At 42.4% G+C, this 18,699-nt stretch overlaps 1 protein-coding gene across 6 annotated transcripts in view; it reads left to right on the forward strand.

Annotated features, from left to right (window-relative positions):
• Positions 1-18,699, forward strand: part of DYNC1I1 (dynein cytoplasmic 1 intermediate chain 1) — a 187,372-nt gene that overhangs the window by 100,871 nt on the left and 67,802 nt on the right. For all 6 annotated transcript variants that reach the window (XM_063151717.1, XM_063151753.1, XM_063151762.1 and 3 more), the window contains exons 7-10: positions 3,090-3,179; positions 11,904-12,066; positions 13,213-13,312; positions 17,952-18,077. In XM_063151717.1, the coding sequence (XP_063007787.1) occupies positions 3,090-3,179; positions 11,904-12,066; positions 13,213-13,312; positions 17,952-18,077 (479 nt within the window). The remainder of the gene's footprint in view (positions 1-3,089; positions 3,180-11,903; positions 12,067-13,212; positions 13,313-17,951; positions 18,078-18,699) is intronic.

Here is an 18,699-nt window from a genome sequence, read left to right on the forward strand (position 1 = left end):
GAAGCCAACCACTCAAGAGGGAGGAAATTCCAGAATTATGTCATCATGCCTACATGTGGGGAGGGGAAAGGAGCTAATCGTGCCCAGACAATCCAAATTCTGGCATTTGCTAAGATTTTAGCATTTGACTCACAACCCTATCATTCTTTTAGCTGAGTTTCTCTGTGTATGTGTATACATTTCTCTGTAAATAAATAAGGACATCTAAACTGTGGCTAATCTCTATAAACTCTTGCCCTGCTTTCTCAGTAAAACTATTTTGACGTTTGTGCCCTTGGAAAAAGGCATGATCTGTTTTAATAACCTTTACTTGCTTCCATATATCCCTACACGGCACTAGAAGCAGGAAAGGACTATAGACAAACAAATATTTGATGCCCAAAATTAGAGGGATCAAGGACTTCTAGAAACAGGGATAACTTTGCTTCACTTCAACCTGAAAACCTGATACTAAATCTCAAGTTCTAAATTTGCTACATGATCCCTATCCATTACCAAATTGCAAGCGAAGCATTAAAAAGCATTGCAAAAAGCCTTAAAAATCCCAAATACTTCAGTTGAATATTGGTGTAGTTTTTGTTTGCTGCTTGAAACTTTTCTCAAACCCTTCACCTTCTGAAACTTCCCTGCACAAGCTGTCAGGTTAGAAACAGGATAAAAATGGAAGCAAAATCCATATTTAAACAGCTAGTTCCAAAAGTTGGTGCTTTAGGGAATGAAAACCTTTAATGCAAGACTCACAAAACTTTTGTAGGAGCTGGTTTTATTAGTATCTACCATAATTCTGTCTGTGTGTATATATCTGTACAGCATTGTGATCCTATCTGTGTGTGCATGGTTCTTGAGGCTGGCAGAGTATTCACTCCCTGCTGCACCAGGCACTCACACTTCTCTCCTGTTCTTTGAAGCTGGGAGTGCCTTTCTTCCATGCATCCCCATCTCCCCTAGCACCACAGACCAATGGCACAAGGACCTTTTTTACCCCTCCTGTGCGTGTACAGCAGGAGAGCTCTCCTCACCAGCTCTCTGCTGACTGTGCTGGATGTTATCTGTCTTTCAGCCAGTGGACAGAGCAATGTATTTACCCTGCCAAGCTGAACCACCCTGGCTTGCTCTCTAAAAGCTCATCCTTAGTCCTTCTGTGTAGGGTATCTGGGGAAAAGTAGGCACCAAAGGGAGGCATTGGGAGTACCCTACCTTTTTTTCCACCTCAGGTTCCATGGTCTGACAAATCCCTGATAAGGGAATGGCATTCATTAGTAGTGCTTTAAATTCTGGAAATGCCTCTTTATCCATGCTGGATTCCTCCTCCCTTTCCAGCTTGGGAAGCACATGGTTATCCCTCCTCCCTGGTGGCTGGGGAGATGAGTTTTTCCTTTTTCCCCACTGCAGTCACTAGCAGTAAGGGGAGTGATGGCAGATTTTATGCCAAGATTTCCTCATTTTACCAACAGGGAAAAGCACATCTGTCCATGCTGAGACGCCTCCTTACAGCATGTGCCTGAGACATGATCTCCAGCCAAGAGACTGCAGAATCACAGAATATTCTGAGTCTGGAAGGGACCCACAAAGATCATTGAGTCCAACTCTTAAGTTAATGGCCCATATGGCAGCTAGCAACGTGTCCCCTCTGGGCTTCTGGGAGAAGTCCTAGGGTAGGCAGTGTGGTGGGAGTAGTACGGTGCCTATTATGTTATTGAAAACAAAATACAGCTGCATGTTCCTGTTGCTTGAATGCAACCTGTCAGCACCAGCATCTCACAAGAAGCCAGGACTCATTACAGCCAGCCTTCACAGCAGAAGGTGCCAGTAACCAGCCAGCTGGAGAAGGATGATATGTTTTCCCCATTAACATGGCAGGTTAGAGCAGGAAGTGTGCCTGGAGAAACACCATGACATGAGGAACTGTATGGCGACAGGAGGTTGTTCAGAAAGCCCCAGAGGAACTGCAGTGTTCTCCTGATGGCTGAATGCCCCAGGGCCTGGACAACATGTGGTCTCTTGTGCCCTGGACCAATACAGGGCACCAGTGATGCTTGCTATGCCTATGTCAAGCTCCAAAATAACTGCAAAATAATTCCTCCATAGCCCATGGATTTACTCATCCTAATTGTTAAATACTTTTAGGAACAGCTCTATTTTCATTCCTCATAGTTCACAAAATCTAGAAAGCTGTGTGTCTTTATCCTCTCAAGAATGTGAGTGGGTTGGGTGCCAGCCCTGGGCACAGGAAAAATGGATCACATTGCTGTAACAAGCTGCTAACAAGTAATGAGGGCTAGGTAGACTCTGAGGCATTTTGGTGCATCACTGTCTTTTCAGCTCTGCTTGTATCATGTTCTGGTCTGGACAATCAGAACTCTTGTAACTCAGAGAAACATCAAGGAATGAATGGTTTGCCCTCCTGAATAAAATGAGAACATGTGAGTGTGGGGAGAGAGGGGGAGGGAGAGATGCATTTGCATAGGTCAGGAAAGGTCATTAAAACATCTGGCAGTAGTAACTGACATGTGTCAAATTTTAGTGTTCATTAAATTTGTATTAATGCAAGAATGGTTCCTAAGCTCCAAATGCCACTTTTGGTTGCTATATTCCCCCAGCTGATGGTGATGACTTTTCAGAACTGTGCCATGCTTGTTTCCTTGCTAGTGGCATCTGACCTGAGGTCAGTTTTCTGTTTAACCTATTCCTGTAGGTCAAAAGACAAATTAATCTGGTGAGAATTGAATTGAAAATGAGGTATCTGGATAGCAGGTGTCCCAGCTGTGGAATAGCTGCCAGGCTAAAAGGTATTTGTATCTGTCCTCATGCCATCCAAGGAGTCATATCCGAGGTCAGGGAGATATTCAGTTGACATGTGAGAGGGGAAGTTACGGGGAGCAGAAGTGGCAGGTGCCCTGTGCGAGCAGATTATCTTGCAGTCAGGGGGGAAATGTCTAAGAGTGTCACTCTGAGCATAAATGTACATGTTCCATGTATTGGGCACTTTGCCTTACCATTTTATAATTGTAAAGAAGTCAGACAATTTCCAGGCCCCTTAAGGAGGAGAATCTAACAAATCTTTTTCTTCCTTTTTTTCTTTTTTTTAGAGGATGAAGATGATGAAGAGATGGTGGAGCCAAAAACACAGGATGACTTAGAGACAGAAAATCAAGACCAGAAGCAGGAAGTGAAAGAAGGTACTTTAAAAATGAAAAGGATGATTTTGGATGTTTAAAGGATAAGATTCTGCCAGTAGCTACTCTCATAAGTAGTTTTCACTATTGAGAACACTGAAATTGAAACAGTCACCAGTTTTAATGATTCAAAACCATATGTGTAGCATGAAAGCAGAAAATTGTATCCCAGAGACCCAGCTGGTAGGCCTGAGAAGATTGTGAAAGGCATGAGGCTTGGGCTGTTTAGCAGAATGTCCTGCATGTCCTTATAATTTGAAAATGAAGTAGGGATTCTTGGATCCTAGTACTGGTACTAATTTGTCCTCTGGCTCAAGTGCCCTGCTTATGTGAAAGATTTAAAATGGGAATGCCAGGCATTCCAGCAGCTCTATAAAGTTTGTTGGTCTTTAGAGACTTTTGGAGCCCATAACTGCCTGTCTGCTAGAGAGGAACAAAGCTAAACCTAGTGGTAGTCAGGAATCTTCCAGCAGAAAATGATTTCACTTGAAAAATGTCTTCTGTCAAAATCAAAACCTTTTGTGGGAACTGCCTCAAGGAACTTAAAAAACCCCTCTGAAGCCAGACTGGTCGAGCCCTTCTGTCCATTACTCTGTATTGAGGTGCTCTGCACTGTTACAGGAGACAAAAATTCAGGTTACTACTTGCTTCTGGTGCAGACAAGGGACACTTGTTTAAGTCATGCATGTCAGCACTGATGTGGTAGATATGCTTGATGCCTCTTCTCCTTTCCTTGGACCTGTCTTAGCTTTCAAATTAGAAGAATGGTGTGAAATTTGGTCTTCCTCATCTAGAAATGTACTAGGGTATTGGCTATGCTGGTGTGTCAATGCCTTCCACGGTCAATGGTCATTCCTGTGTTGAGTAGGGAAAAAGAACTGAAATAGCAGCAGCTGTAGGGTAGAAGGAAAAGGGTCTCTTCTCCAGCATTTCTTACTTTTGTATTGCCAGGACTGCTCAAAATTCGGTTTAGCCTCTTGAAAGGTAGTTTATTTCTTCGGGTAGGGCCTAAATTATTTCTTGCTATGGTGATCATTACTCGGATAGTTCTGTGAGCTTGGTTTTTCCCAAGATAATCTCACTAGGGGAAAACTATGGAGCCATTTTACATGGAAGCCCATGAAATCTTCAACTGGGAATACAGCAGCCAATGCTTATTTCTCATCCAGGGAGACCGGTATCTTTTCATCAGTATCCAAAAAAGACTAATCTGGTACACTAGTACCCACATTTACTATCCTCACCCACTGAAGTGCCAGCCGTACTATTTTGATTATAAATTGATTTTTCTTCCCTCTTTAGAGCATCACAGAAATCACCGCTGCCATAAATCCTGTAGTGTTCATTGCTTGTTTAGGTTCTTGTGGAAATGTGGAGAGATAAAAGTCCTCCTGCTCCTCATCATTCTGCTCCTTTCACTGGCCCCAGCCACTGATGCCATGGACAGAGGGGACCAGTGCAGATAGCAGGAACAGGAGTCAGGCAAGTCTGCAAAGGCAGCACTGAGGACATGAGCAAGAAATGTGGCAACACAGAAAAACTTCATTCGTCATGGAAATTACTCTTCTTTTCAAAACTGTGAGGTCAACTCACATATGGGCTTTTGCAGGCACTGGATCTAACACAGTATCCCTTTCTGTTGAAGGCAACAGAAAGCCATAAAAACCTCTACTACTGCACTGTCCTGGGTTTCTGAATGTCCCTGTAATATTCAACTTAGAGCTTATCCCACACCCATTTATTCCCACAGAAAAGTGATGCTAATGTTTACACATGGGGAGAGAGCACAAACTCCTGCAAGAAGAGAAGAATAAAAAATCAAACTAGAACCCTGAACTGATTTGTTTTACTTTTTTAATGGGCTTTCAAGTTAGCCTTTTATGTACTTTGCTCACCAGCCACCAGTGCCAACATCTTTTATTTCTTTGCAGTGCTTTAGTCAGAGGGTAGTGCTCCCCTTCCCTGCCCAGCAGACCCCCAGGAGCAGTAGATCATCTGGGCTGCTTTAGCACTGGTCTCAGGCACACCAACTGCAGGCTGGAAAAGCAAGGCACAGCTCGTTTCAGCAGAACTGACTTTGTAAGGTGCTAACATCTCACGGGGTTCAAGGAAGAAGAAAACATGCTCATTGCCTGATAGAAAGTGAACTTGACCTGTAGTATATGTTATGATAGATAAAATAGAGGAGTGCTGCTGACAGGCATTAACTGCTGAGAATCAGATGAAGCCATTGTCCACAAACTGACAAGGAACGGAGGCCCATTTTTTAGTGTTTGGTGTCATTCTCTCCCACTTGGCTTTAGCCCTTTTGCCTACAAAATCCCATTTTCCTCTCTGTTGTAATCACCCTTCTCATGTTCTGAGCAACATTCAGAGTTTGAAGCCATCGTTTGTGTTTCATGGAAGTGATTAAAACCATGTTACAAGTCAAACAGGAGTTTAGAAGAACATTTCCTGTCGGTGCTGCACTCTGTGTGCCTACTCAGAATTAATAGCTTTTCTGCAAATTAGCACATAATGGGTTAAAAGCATGTTTATGTTGGCATTAAGTACTCTGGCTTCTTTTTCTCTGCAAGGCAAGACAATATTTTGCAAACTTTTTAAAGAATCTCTAATAGACATTATAGTGGCGCCATTCACACTGCTATATAGTAGTTAAGGCTGTGTCAGCACTTCCATTATGAATCCTGTTTTTCAGGGATTTATAACCCAGCCGTAAAAATTTGCTCTGGGCTGAAATTTGGTTTCAGCTCAGGGAGCACATTTTTTAACAGATTAAAAAAATCAGCATGGCCTTTTTGAGTTATAGGAGTGTTAAGAAAAAATCCATGGGAGAGAGAAGTGCAAGGAGAGAAAGGCAGAGCATTTTTTCATGAATATAACTCAAAAATCGGTCAGGATAAAAAATAAAGTTTGGATGTAGCCTGTTCAGTCTCCCTTTCTCCAAGCCAACAGGACAAGGGTGCTCTATTTTTATAATGGTGTTTTAAGAGGAAATGGGATTTTTTTTTCTATGTGGTTTATAGGTAGTTCAGCTTAATTCTTCAGACATTTATTGCATGCTTAATTTCCTCATCTTCCCCCCGCACATCCCAGAGCTGCCCAGTGGGGTTTGGTGGGATTATTCAGCAGCCAGGGGTGTTTGCAGGGTCTGACCATGGTTCTGGACATGTCCCAGCATCACTGTCTGGCATGGCACCTCTTGCAGAGCTTCACTGCCATGGAGGCGTGAAGGGCAGAGGAACAGCTCGAGCCCCCCAGAGTGGAGTGGGAGATGAAGAACTGACTCGTTGACCTCTTGAAGTGTATGAAGCCTTGGGACCACCTTGTGTTCCTTCTGTGGGGCTGCCTGTTGCCACCCATGTCTCTGGTGCCTGTTGTCCCCATGGTTTTTGGAAGAACCGAGTGTGGGATACCTGATGGTGAACTGGGCTGGGCTCTGACTGTTCCCAGCCTCTCCTGAACACATAAACAAGAGACTGGTTCCAAACTGTGGCATCAAGTGGGATGGGTTTTCCACCACCAGAGAGCTCTGGAGCTCCACCTAAGGCTCCTCTTTGTGTCAGTAGAAACCACATGAACAACGGGATGGGCTTGGTCTTAAAAGTGGGCCTCAACCTGCATTTATCTGAAGCCATGGGCATATCCACAGAAACTTGCACGAAAAACTGCGATGGGAAAGGCTGAGATCTGCAGCTCCAAAGACCTGCTGTGCCCTGCTCTTGATCTGGCTCTGTGCATGGGGCTCAGGTGTCCACAGAGCAGGCTGGGCTGGTGGGGATGGTTTCACTCCCAACAGCTCAGTCATCAGTATTGGAAAAGCAAGACAGGTTGTGGTGAGGTTTGTCATGGCCAGAAATGTCACAGCTTCACTGCCACCAGCACCACAGTGAGCTCAGGTGTGCCAGCCCATCCTTACAGCCAGCTCAGGCGTGCTCAGGGATGGTGTCCAGCACGGCCCCTGGAGAAGCACAGGCAGTGGGAACAGCCCTGCCTGGCACAGTATCAAATCTAAGGCTCTGTAACTTGCTACTTCAGAATTTTAAAATCCCTAAATAAAGCTTGAAATCTTCCTTTTTATGTTTAGTGGTTATGCCATGAAGGGGCTTGCCAGCACAACAAAGGCATGACATATATCAAGCCATGGTATGGGACACAGCAAAGCAGGATATGGCATTTGTCAAGCCTGACATGAAAGTGCAAAGCACAAGAAAAACAGGAGGATCACAGGATCACAGGCAGAAAAGGACTGAAAGCTGCTGAGAGCCACTTCACACCTTGCAGTTCTCACCCTGTGCCTTTCAGCCATCCTCCATTGTCAGCACATCTAAAGTTTACATGGATTTAAATAGATGCTGAAAGAAATAATACAGCTCTTAAAGGGGTTTTAATAATCTCCTTCTGTCTCTCATTATATCTCTGGGTTGATAACAAGGCTGCTTCCTGCTTTACTGTTTTTATTAGCTTGCCCTTTCTTTCATTCACTTACCTTTTGGTCTTTTTCTTTTCGTTTGGTTTTTTTTTTTCTTTTTCCTTTAATGGACCTAATTTTCATTTCTCTTATCAGGTTTTTAGAATTGCTGAGATTCCAGGAGAATCTTTGTTATATTTATTTAAATGTGGGATGGGGTTTTTTTGTTTTGTTTTATTTTTTAATGTTTTTAACTCCCTTGAGAGAAGACTCAAATTCTGCTACTTGAATATTTCTAAATTTGTTCCTGAACTGTTATCCCAACTATTTATGTTGTATTTACTATAAACATGCTTCTGCTGAATAAGAACAAGTCTGCAGCAATTTTATCTTTGTTCCTAAAATTCAAGAAGATGTTTTAATATAATTTTTTTGGTTTTTTCTGTTTTGCCCAAAGAAATTTATGGACATAGAACCTGATGTGAAATATGGTATTTCTGAGGATTATGCTAAGTCACATGAAATGATAAAATATTCCTATTTTTGTAAATAAGTCTTGATTAAATTGGTTGTTTTCACAACAATTGGTTGTTTTCACATATTCTAGACCTTCCTGTTCAAGCACAAGTATATACTCTTTTTCATTACAGATACACCTCACAATTTCTTTCCCTGTGGTGCCCTCTGTGCATATATTACTCTGCACGGCAATTTAATTTTAAATGTAAATTCCATTTTGTTTTGTACAGTATTGCACATTAGCATGGACACAGGGCCTCTTTGGCAGCTGTGGGTGACATCCCAGCCCAGCCCCTTGCAGAGCAGGCTGCTGCTGCTGTGGGGTCCCATCCTTGTCTCCGTGGGTTCAGGGACAGACGGGACACCCGGAGCTCCTGCCAGGCAGGACTGGGTGGCTGCACCCCAGATCCTCCTGCATGAGCTGGGCAGGGCCACAGACGGGTCCGGCTCCTTCAGGTGGGGTCACAGCACAGGCACAGCAGTTCTCTAGGAAGCTGTGGTGTCGAAGCAAAAGCAGACTGTGGAGCTTTCTTTGCAGGAGCTTTCATGGCACTCCAGGCAGTAGGCACGTAGCTTTTAGCAGTGGTAACATACACGCTGCACTGGGCTTTGTTCAGCACAGAAGGTTAGATGTGGTTGGTTTGGGGTTTATGCCAGGGAGAGCAGATACTTGAAGACAAATGCTGTATTCTTACAGGGAATTTCTGAAGATATTGTCACATCACATAGGTCTCCGTGACAAAACAAAACAAAACACACTTTGATCAACTACTTATGTTTCTCAGTTTTCCTTAAAGAGAGCCTGTGTTTCTTGAAAGCTGAGATCAAAGTCACTGTAAGCTCCCAGATCGGAAGAAAAATTGCAGAAAATTACATAGGTTCTTTTTATTTTATTTGAGGTAATGGACAGACAGGGAGAAGAAACAAGGAGAAATGGGAATGTCTCTGAAAGATAAATGGTTAGAAAACCTCCATATTTGAAAGAACAAGGCTGTCTGTTTGGGTTTTTTGCTTATACTTCACGTATTTACAGTAGTTATAGCAATGTTTTACACTGGAAAAAGTAATGATAACATTCTTGTGAGAAGAGATTGCCTCAAATAAAACTTCAGAGGCAGCCGAATGAAAGAAGAAAATAAGGCTAAAATATGAAGCTTAATATTGCCAGGGGGCATCTGGTGTGTCAGTCAGATGAATGAGGTAAGCTGATTTATGCCCTAAAAACTTTAGCCAAGGTGTTCCTGATGGTTTAATAGACTGCTGGCCTCCCACAGATCATTGCTAACTGCAAGGGAGATTTTGCTGAGGTAGAACTACAATCGTCTGTTTCTCCACTGCTTGTGAGCACTCCACAGCTCCCAAGTTGTTTATTTTTCGCCTTTTCCCTTTCTATTGATTTTGGGTTGTATTTTCTTTGCAGTTATAGCCAGCAAATGGCCAAGTAATAAATTTATATTTCCAAGCTGTAGAGAGGATTTGATTTAGCAAATAATTTTTACCATTTGCAGCAGTTTACCACGAGTTTTCCAGTTGCCTTTGCAGTTGTTTTCCCCCTCTTTATGCCATTTTGCTGCATTGTCATGCTTTTTGTCTTTGATTCTGGGAAAGCAATGCTTTAGTGGTGACGATGGGATATTGCCTCATTACAGGCTTCCTTGCCAGATGAGTTCCCTCAGTGCCAATTACTGTTCAGCAGTGGATGCTGCAATAGGTCAGGCTGTTCTTCTCGCTAGTCTTTTCTTTCACATGCATTGCTTCTGTGTAAAGCACAGGGGCAAATTGTGCTCCTGCCTTGATAATTGCCACTCTGCTATGCAGGGGCACCATGTGAGGGGATGCAAATATTCTCTGGATGTGTGGAGCTCCACAGGGACCACTAACCTGCTGGCACGAGACATAGGGCCAAGGCCATGGGAGATCATCAAAGGCTAAAGTTTGTAACTTTTTAGCGGCTCTGTCTCCTGAGGGCCAAATTGCTCCTCCACCTTTTGCATTTTTCCTGCCCTCTGTTTAGCTCAGGTGTAGTGCAGGGATTTGTAGTGCTAACGCTTTGACCACTTGAGGCAAATCATGGTGAAAGCAGCCTCTCCCAGCCACAGCACCTCTGAGAGCAGGGATGCTGAAAACAGGGGGTACTGCAGGAGTGATGATCACCTCACTGCTCCTGCCTGCTGCTGTGCCCTTCCACCCGCTCCTGCCCCGAGGGCTGGGGGTGGCATCATGCCCCATCCAGCTGGGCACTGGAGTGCAGGAATCCAATGAAGCACAGGAAAATCAGTTGGAGAGCAAGGGCCACATCTGCCTGATCACTGAAAGAAGCTGTGTGGCATGGCACAGAAACTGAAAAATCATTTTGAGCTGTAGCTTGAAAGTGTGTCACTCATTGTTTAATTAAACACTGAGATATGTATGACAGGGCTGGGAGTTAAACTTTGCTGTATGGTGGGTGTTCTCTCAATTCCCTTTTTTGGCTGCCAGTTTTTAACCCAATACGGCCTATGGAGACTGCAAGGTCATTTTCACAGGTAAACACCTCAAATCTGTAGTCTAAAGCTAAATGCAGGAGAGCTTTGATCTCCTGTTAAACTCTTACGTAGGAGTCTCTGTAGTTTTGCGGTAAATCTGTTTATGATATGTTGTTTGTGTTCCTAATTTTAAATTTGGAACAAAATTCTCTGCCAACAGAGCTTTCTATGCTGGGAATTTAGGCTAGTTGCAAGGTTGATTTGGGGTAACTGTAAAGATACTGTCATTTCTTGAAATACAAGTAATTCTGAAATATAGCTATAATGATGATTCAAAAGCACTTGTAGGAAAATACATAATCAATATACAATATTCCCAGAATATCAATATGACCCTGATAGTGCAATTGAGAACAGAATTTCTTACTGTAGTAACAGCAGTATCCCAACTTTCATTTCCTCTGATGCTCACATGTGAGTTATAATTTACCAACAAGTCATTAAACTGATGGAGATGTTGCACAGGTGTGTCCTTTAAAGACAGTATTTTTCAAATGAAGGGCCAAACTGTAAATATTGGAAGTAAAGGTTTAGCAACTCTGTGTATATGCAAAGAAGCAGCTTCATCTTGGGGGAGACATACTATTCTTACTGCTGCCTCGACCCCTCCCAGGGCTTTGCCCATGGCTTGGTGACATTTGTTGCTCTGGGTCTTAGCAGGGAATAACACTGCCTTAAATAAACTGCTGTTTGGCTGGTTGCTTTCAATTTTGCTGCCTCAGAGAATATCTTTGTTTATTCACTTCATTACTTTGCAGAAGCTCTGAAGCAAAGAGAGAATTTATCAGTGATACCAAGTAGAAATTGGAAGAATTGAAGGGAGAGATTATGAGAGACCTTTTAATAAAATGAACTGTGGTATAAGTTAAGAAGATTATTTTATCTTCAGCTCCTCTGACAGGTCCTCTGTTACATAAGTGTTCTGCTTTTTCCAGTTAGGTATTGCCTAAACGTCAGTCACGGCCATTTCCTGAAATAGGAATGCTGAGTTTATTTAATTTGGGGGGTTTAAGTATTTTCCATTTCAGAATAATAAATACATAAGATACAGGATCTCTTCTACGTAAAGGCTATGTATATTCTGGTAATATACAGGAGTATGTTTAGACATATTAAAAACTTCTTAGTCATGATTTTAAGAGTAAAGCTTTGATTTTTCTCCTGACATGGCTCCAGCAAGCTTTCATGTCAAAGGAAACCCACTGAAGATGTTGATTCATTGGGGAAGGGGTGAAATGTCATACTCCTAACTACATCTTTTCATTTTCCAAGCTCCTCCTAGAGAACTGACAGAAGAAGAAAAGCAACAAGTTCTCCATTCAGAAGAATTCCTGATATTTTTTGACCGCACAATACGTGTAATTGAGCGAGCTTTGGCTGAAGATTCTGACATCTTCTTTGACTATAGTGGCAGAGATGTAGAAGAGAAAGATGGGTCAGTTTGGGGTTTTTTTTTTTTGCTTCTGTAAAATAAGTTTTATAAAGACAATTCTAATAACAGGAAGCCTTAATTTAAAAAATTAATATTTTTATTGTTAAGAAAAGCCTAAAATCTTTCAGTGAAGGCCTGGGTCACTTTGTCATCTAAAATAATATTTAAAATAGCTTTGTGATTTACTGATCTGGGTTTTGGCAGTTTTTTTAATTTGATGTATTACTTAGCTGGTTTAATTTTTTGTTTCATTTTTGGGATGAAATTCAAAATTCTGGTAAAATAACTGAAAGAGGTAAATACACATGTACATGTAAATGTATACATTCCAGCAGTGTACGTGTGTGTGCTTATGATATTTTCACAAATTCAAACTAGTGTTGTTTATATTCTACTACTGCCTCAGGTCTGTAATGGATCCCACTTTACCATGCATCGTGGGGATGAAAATGATCTCCCAAAGCGTTTGCAATCTTAACAGCTAAGACGAGAAGTGACAAGTTTTGTTTTCAGCATTTGATATGGGAGCAAAACAGTAAAACTTGTTAGTTGGAGAAGAAATATTTAGTTTGCAGCAGCTGTGTATCTGCTGAAGCCTCATGGCAAATCAGTAGCTGTATTGCATGGAAGTTACTGGAGGCTAACCCAGAACAGCATCCCTATGGACCAGCTGAGTGCATCAGTGTGGCACTGTTGGACCAGTACTGAGCTTCAGCCTGTCCTCACAGTGTCACAGAGCATCTGCTGTCTCCATCTCTGGGAGATGGTGCTGTACCTTTAACATTTTAGGAGTCAAAAGTAAGAGAGGTTTGGTTGTAGCTTGGAGGTGAAGGTTCATAAAAGTGGGAGCTGAATGCCAGGGCCAGGTTCATCCTGGGAGAAAAAGAGGGCAGAGATGGCCCAGGGTGACCCAGAAGAGTCAGGCAGGCAGTGAGAAATTTAAAAATGTGGTTTTGTGAAACAGACCTAAAATTTGTTCCTTGTTGCATCATTTTCAGCCAGACAGTCAGTGAGAGAAATTAAATCAAGGTGCCAGACTCCCCCAGGCTGAGCAGAGATCTGAGAAGCAGTCAAAAACTTTTGCACTGCTTTTCACAGCATTTGAACCCTGATACCTGAAAATCTGTCACTTTGTTTGAATTCACACAGAGATGTTCAAGCAGGAGCCAACCTCTCCTTTAACCGGCAGTTCTATGATGAGCACTGGTCAAAGCATCGTGTCGTCACCTGCATGGATTGGTCTCTTCAGGTAAGATGTGGAGCTGGGAGATGTGTTTCCATACCACTTCCACTTCTCCCTATAAAACTTATGGGCAGCCTCTGTTTGCTCTTCTTTATGCAGAGCAGGATGTTATTTTTGAGAGAACAGCAAGGCCTTGTATGAGTGAAAGAACTTTTCTCTGTGAAGAAGAGTGGTGGGTGATATAGAAGCTGTCTTTTTTTTTTGTATATGTTACTTGGTCTTCAAAATCAGGATGTTGTGTTAAAACCCTAGGTTAACAAACCTACCAAGAATAAGTCTTTACTTTTCCTCCCCCTTTCACTACTTCAGCCAAAAATTGATTATTTTTTTTTTAGGACAAAAGGTTTAAAATTAAACTAACTAAAATTAATTTACTAAATATAATATGTATACATAGTAGTACATGAAATCTTTAGAAAAGGTGAGAAATAAAATTAATTTTTCTAATATACTAAAATTTAAAATGTGAAAGTATCTGAACAATTTAAAAAGATTGAAAATAGGTCCTTCAAAAACTGCTGGATCCTCTCTTCAAGTGATGGACGAGGAGGCTGCAGCTGCTCTGGGTCATGCTAAGGCAGCATGCCTGGAATGTACCCAGTTTCTCTGCATGCAAAGCATTGTCATTGGAAAATAAAAATGATGATAGACTCGTTTAAGCTCTCCAAAACCAATGCAATCACATTAGCAAAGTGCAGAAACCAGTTTAATTAGTTACTCTGTTTGGAGAGCTGGGATTATCAGACATCATCACAGGTCCTGTTAAATGAATTTTGTTCCAGTTTTACTCCAGCTCCCCTTGTCCTGTTTCATCATTGTTAGCCTCTTCCTAGGTTCTGGCCTGGAGCAAAGCATGTGGTCTCCTTGGGGAGAGAACCAAGGAGACTCTGCTCCTAAATCCACCATACACATTTAACAAAACTGCTCCAAGAGGACATTGAGTTCACAACTGCAAGCACAAACCCAGCCTCAGGCACGCCACGGGATAAGAAGCACGGGGACTTCCATCCATGCTTCTCTCTTTTCCCTTGAAATGGCCACAGAGATGCTTCCATCCCTCTGGGCTCTTCCCAGGCAAGGTGGCAGCTGCCTGCACAGGAGGCTGCAGAGAGGAGAAGAATCAGGGGGTCCCAGTGAGCACAGCTGCTAGGCTGAGCACATCTGGGTGGTGCACAACAGCCAGTTGCAGAGAAGCTTCTTGTAATAGCCAGCTTGCACTCCACGTGTGAAATGAAGGATTTATACCTTTGCTTTCATACAAAATATCAGCCTAGCAACAGGTATGCACTATTGTGATGTGGGTGGCCTTTAAGCACATATGGATTTCCACAGAAATCAAATATAAGCCTGAGGAAACACTTATCTTAGGTTGTTCACTTGTTCAGGGGCTGGAAATTACATGGAATTCTTATCTGATATTTTCCTAACAGGCAGCTCTTACTGTATTCCCAGGGCAGCAAGAAAAAAAGCCGCCTCAGAAGAGCACTGCCAAATGTAATTGTTCAGCCCCTGGGGCTTGAAGGCATGTTCTGCTTCCCACCTCTTTGTTCCAGGGTGGCCCCTCCTGCCTTCCTCTTTGTTAACTCCTCATGCTCAGCTCTCTGGCACCCCAGCAGGGGCTTCTCTATGTGGGGGGCTTCTGCATGCTGCCCTACAGTAGCTTGGGAGTGCGGAGTTGCCTCCTCTCCTTCCTGCTTTGAGTGGTATGCATGAGACAAGGGCTGGAGCCAGACAGAGGTATTTCACCTAACCACTAGCTCTGCTGCTCACACATGCTCCAGGACATGGCAGTGTCCACTGTGCCAAAGAATAACTTGAATAATCATGGGAACTGCAGAACACATTGCTCAATTTTCTGCGATAAAACTGCTGCTGCGAAACAGCCTGGAGGCAAATAGAAGCTTAATCAAACAAAGGACATTGATGCATTGATTAAACAAGTTACTCTGTTCCCAGTCACATGTAGAATACAGTCTCAAACATGTGGGATCATTCATACCATTCAAGTTAACCCTCTAGCCCCTTGATTCTTTCACAGAGCAACAGGAAAATGACTTAGGTGCTTAGGGATCTCAGGGAAAGGCTCGATTGACTGAGACTAAACATGAAGAATGATAGCACCTTACTCTGTCCATGGGAGCTAACTTGAAGCCAAGAAAATCATGGTCTCAGAGATAATGATATGTCTTTCTGGACCCTCAGGCAGCAGCCTCGAAGGAGGTTTTGCACAGCACCATTTCTGTGTTGCTTTCATTTGCAGGACATCTGGGCACCCGGTGAGGACTGAAACTGTGTAAATGGAAGTAGCTTGAGTGGGGCATTGGAGTTTGTAGTGCCAGAGAGGATTTAGGGTACTGCACTTAGCTCTGTTTTTTTAAGAGTCAAAAAGTCTCATCTAGGTATCACCCCAGCATCTGCTTAAACTTTAAACTGTGTTTCCAGTCAAATACATAAACTGATTGCAAAACCTGACAATAGACCAGAAAGATTTGAGTCAGTGTCTGTTTATGGCCAGATGTGCTGCCAACCATGCCCACTAAACTTCCCAGGAGCATGAACCAGCCCCATAGTGCTTCAAAATTGGTGCTTTGGACCTGGCCACACACGCTAGCTGGCTGCAGTCATGCTGGCAGGAGGGCTTATTGCTTCTGCCTGTCCGTGTTTCTGCCCCTGCGTGGCTGCAGGCTCAGGCACTCGCATGAATGGTCCCCAACCTGCTCAGCCACAGCGTGATGCCCTGTCAAGAGCCTGCTGCACACTCCGTTTACTTGGCCATGGGCCAGTGTGGGATGAAAAGGTTCAAAGGAGAAGCTGAGTTTGCTGTTCAGAAGTGGTTGTAAGCTCTGTTGCAGGAGTGAGAGAGGAGAGGGGTGAGATGAACGAGAGCAGTTGAGGGCAAGGCTGGCACAACTGTGTCCAAAGAGGTGGCATCTCAGGTGTGGGATTAATTCACCTTCAAGTGCCCCTTGGGTCTTGATGAGGTACTGATTGGCCTACTGCTTCCTTTAAATTCCATGCAAGTGAATTGGGTGTTAAATTGTCCTTACAAGCTGTGCCAGCAGTCAGGGTCTGGAGGGATGTAGGTATAATCTAGTCAGAGTTTCCTTAAAATGGGAAAGGGCCAGGCTGTGGTGTCCATGTGTCATTGCTAATTCCTCCACACATGGGTCCAGGCTCACTCAGAGCAATGAGCTTGAGTAGGAAAATCATCAGCTCTGTGATCCATTATCCATGGAAGTGTACAGAATGTGGGAAGCAAAAGCTGCTGGTGGCAGAAGTTACAGCTGTGTGCATTATTTCCTCCAAATGGATTTTGAGAGCAGAGAGGTTCAGACCCCAATAATAATGATAGGAAGACTGGTGGTTTGGGGTTTTATTAACTGTTAAAGTGCCTTTGGACCAAATTCACAACTCCCAAAAGAGAGTTTCTTTGTCCTGCTTCCTACCAGCTGCACTGTTCTCCTGTAAAGTGGTGGATGGTTTGGTAGGAATCTACCTGGGAAAGACAAAAAGTGACAATAATTTGCAGATACTGAGAAATTTTGAGGGAAAGCATTTCTAATTTACAAGAGGAGAGTGTAGGTCTTGCACAACTTGAGCTGCTGACTTGTTGGTCTGCAGAAGCCACATGCTTTTCTCTGGACATGCCATCATCTCCACTGCCTTACCCCTCTAAATACTCAGAGGGAAGGACAGAGGTTAGCAGAGGTGCCTAGTGTCAAACATGTGAGAGTGAACAACTGGGAGTTACTACGTAGACAGAAAGTGATTGACGTTTTGTGGGTAAATTATTACTTCTTACAGTGTTTTAAAATGATGCAAGGTCATCAAGACAGTGTGAAATTCTGATTTTTCATTTATAATATTATGTATATATAGATAGGTATATATAAACAAAGCAAATGATTATGGGTGCTGCATATCTACTTCTATACAACAGGGGATAATGGGTATACAAAAAAGTGTGGCTCTGTTTTTAGAGTGCTTATTGCATCAATCCTACTGAGTCAGTGGAATTCAAGGTCACCCTGTGCTTTACAAGATGACCTCAGCATCTTGCAAAATTGAGCTTCTGTGAAGAAAATGTTTTGTTTGCCATTTGAATCATCAAGAAGAGCTTTCAAGTTGATTCTGTGCATAAGTGAATAAGAGTGCATAATGAAATAAGGAAGAATAGTTTTCAGGAATGCTGGAAAAAAAGTGAATTTCAGAATAAAAGCTAGTCAGCCCTATGGTCATAGTGTTTTATTGTCAGTCAATTAAGACAGCAGTTTGTCCCTGAAGACATGTTGAGCAAATATATTAAAATTATTCAAGCTTTCAAATTTTTCTTCCTCCTTCCTTTTCATTCCCTTTATAAATATTTTGCTAGTTGTCTTTTCTTAAGTATTACCTGCAGAAAATAACATTGCCTTTGTGATATTTCAGAATAACTGATAGAGAGCAAGTATCAGGGGCTTTAAGGACTTTAGGGATGAGTAAAATGTAAAACCAAAATGAAACAGAATAATATGATTGAACTAGCATTTATTTTAATTAAAACCAGATATTGCACATTTACTGTAGATTATTTCTGTCTGATATGATTTTGTGTAGGCTTTTCATTATCCGTGTTATTTTATTTGCATTTTCTTTTCCTTTCTAGTACCCTGAATTGATGGTTGCATCTTATAACAATAATGAAGATGCTCCACATGAGCCTGATGGGGTAGCCTTGGTGTGGAACATGAAGTTCAAGAAAACTACACCAGAATATGTGTTCCATTGTCAGGTAAGGCAGAGGAAGACAATGATTTTATGCTTTAGACAAAATAATTTACTACATGGTGCATCTCCCCACTGATTACATGAAAACGTTAAGGTTAAAAATAGTCATATTTAGTAAAAGTGACAGTCCAGTGTTTTTGGAAGGCAACCAGCCTTCTCAAACAAAAGCCTGTCAGAGCTGCATGTCATTCTTTGTCTATTTAAAACAGTCCCTAGGAGATTTAGTTCATAAATCCCTCGCACTTATGAAGTAACTGTGGTGTACCACTTCCTCATGCAGGCAGTAACACATGCTTTCCCACCCACGTTAACTTCCTCGCATCCTCTGCACTCAAGCTGCCCACCCTTGCCTTGGTTCTGCTCAATATCATGTTTTGCCTTTAAAATTGGGTAGTAAACTTTGCATTTTTGGACATGTGTCTGTCTTCCAGCCTAATCAAAATGGTGTCGATTTCAAGAACTACTCCACCAATTCCTTTAGGTCAGTCAGTTTGACTGTCCTTTAAGTCAGCAAAGTAGTGTTTCACTTCACTCAGTGCTACTTTAAAATTATGCTGGCTTAGAAGTTTATGGAAAATTCAAAAATAGTTAAGTGTTTTATTTCTGTATGTCTGTTTGTTCCTCTT

This window comes from Melospiza melodia, chromosome 1, assembly GCF_035770615.1.
Source record: "Melospiza melodia melodia isolate bMelMel2 chromosome 1, bMelMel2.pri, whole genome shotgun sequence".
In the NCBI taxonomy this organism is placed as follows: Eukaryota; Metazoa; Chordata; class Aves; order Passeriformes; family Passerellidae; genus Melospiza; species Melospiza melodia.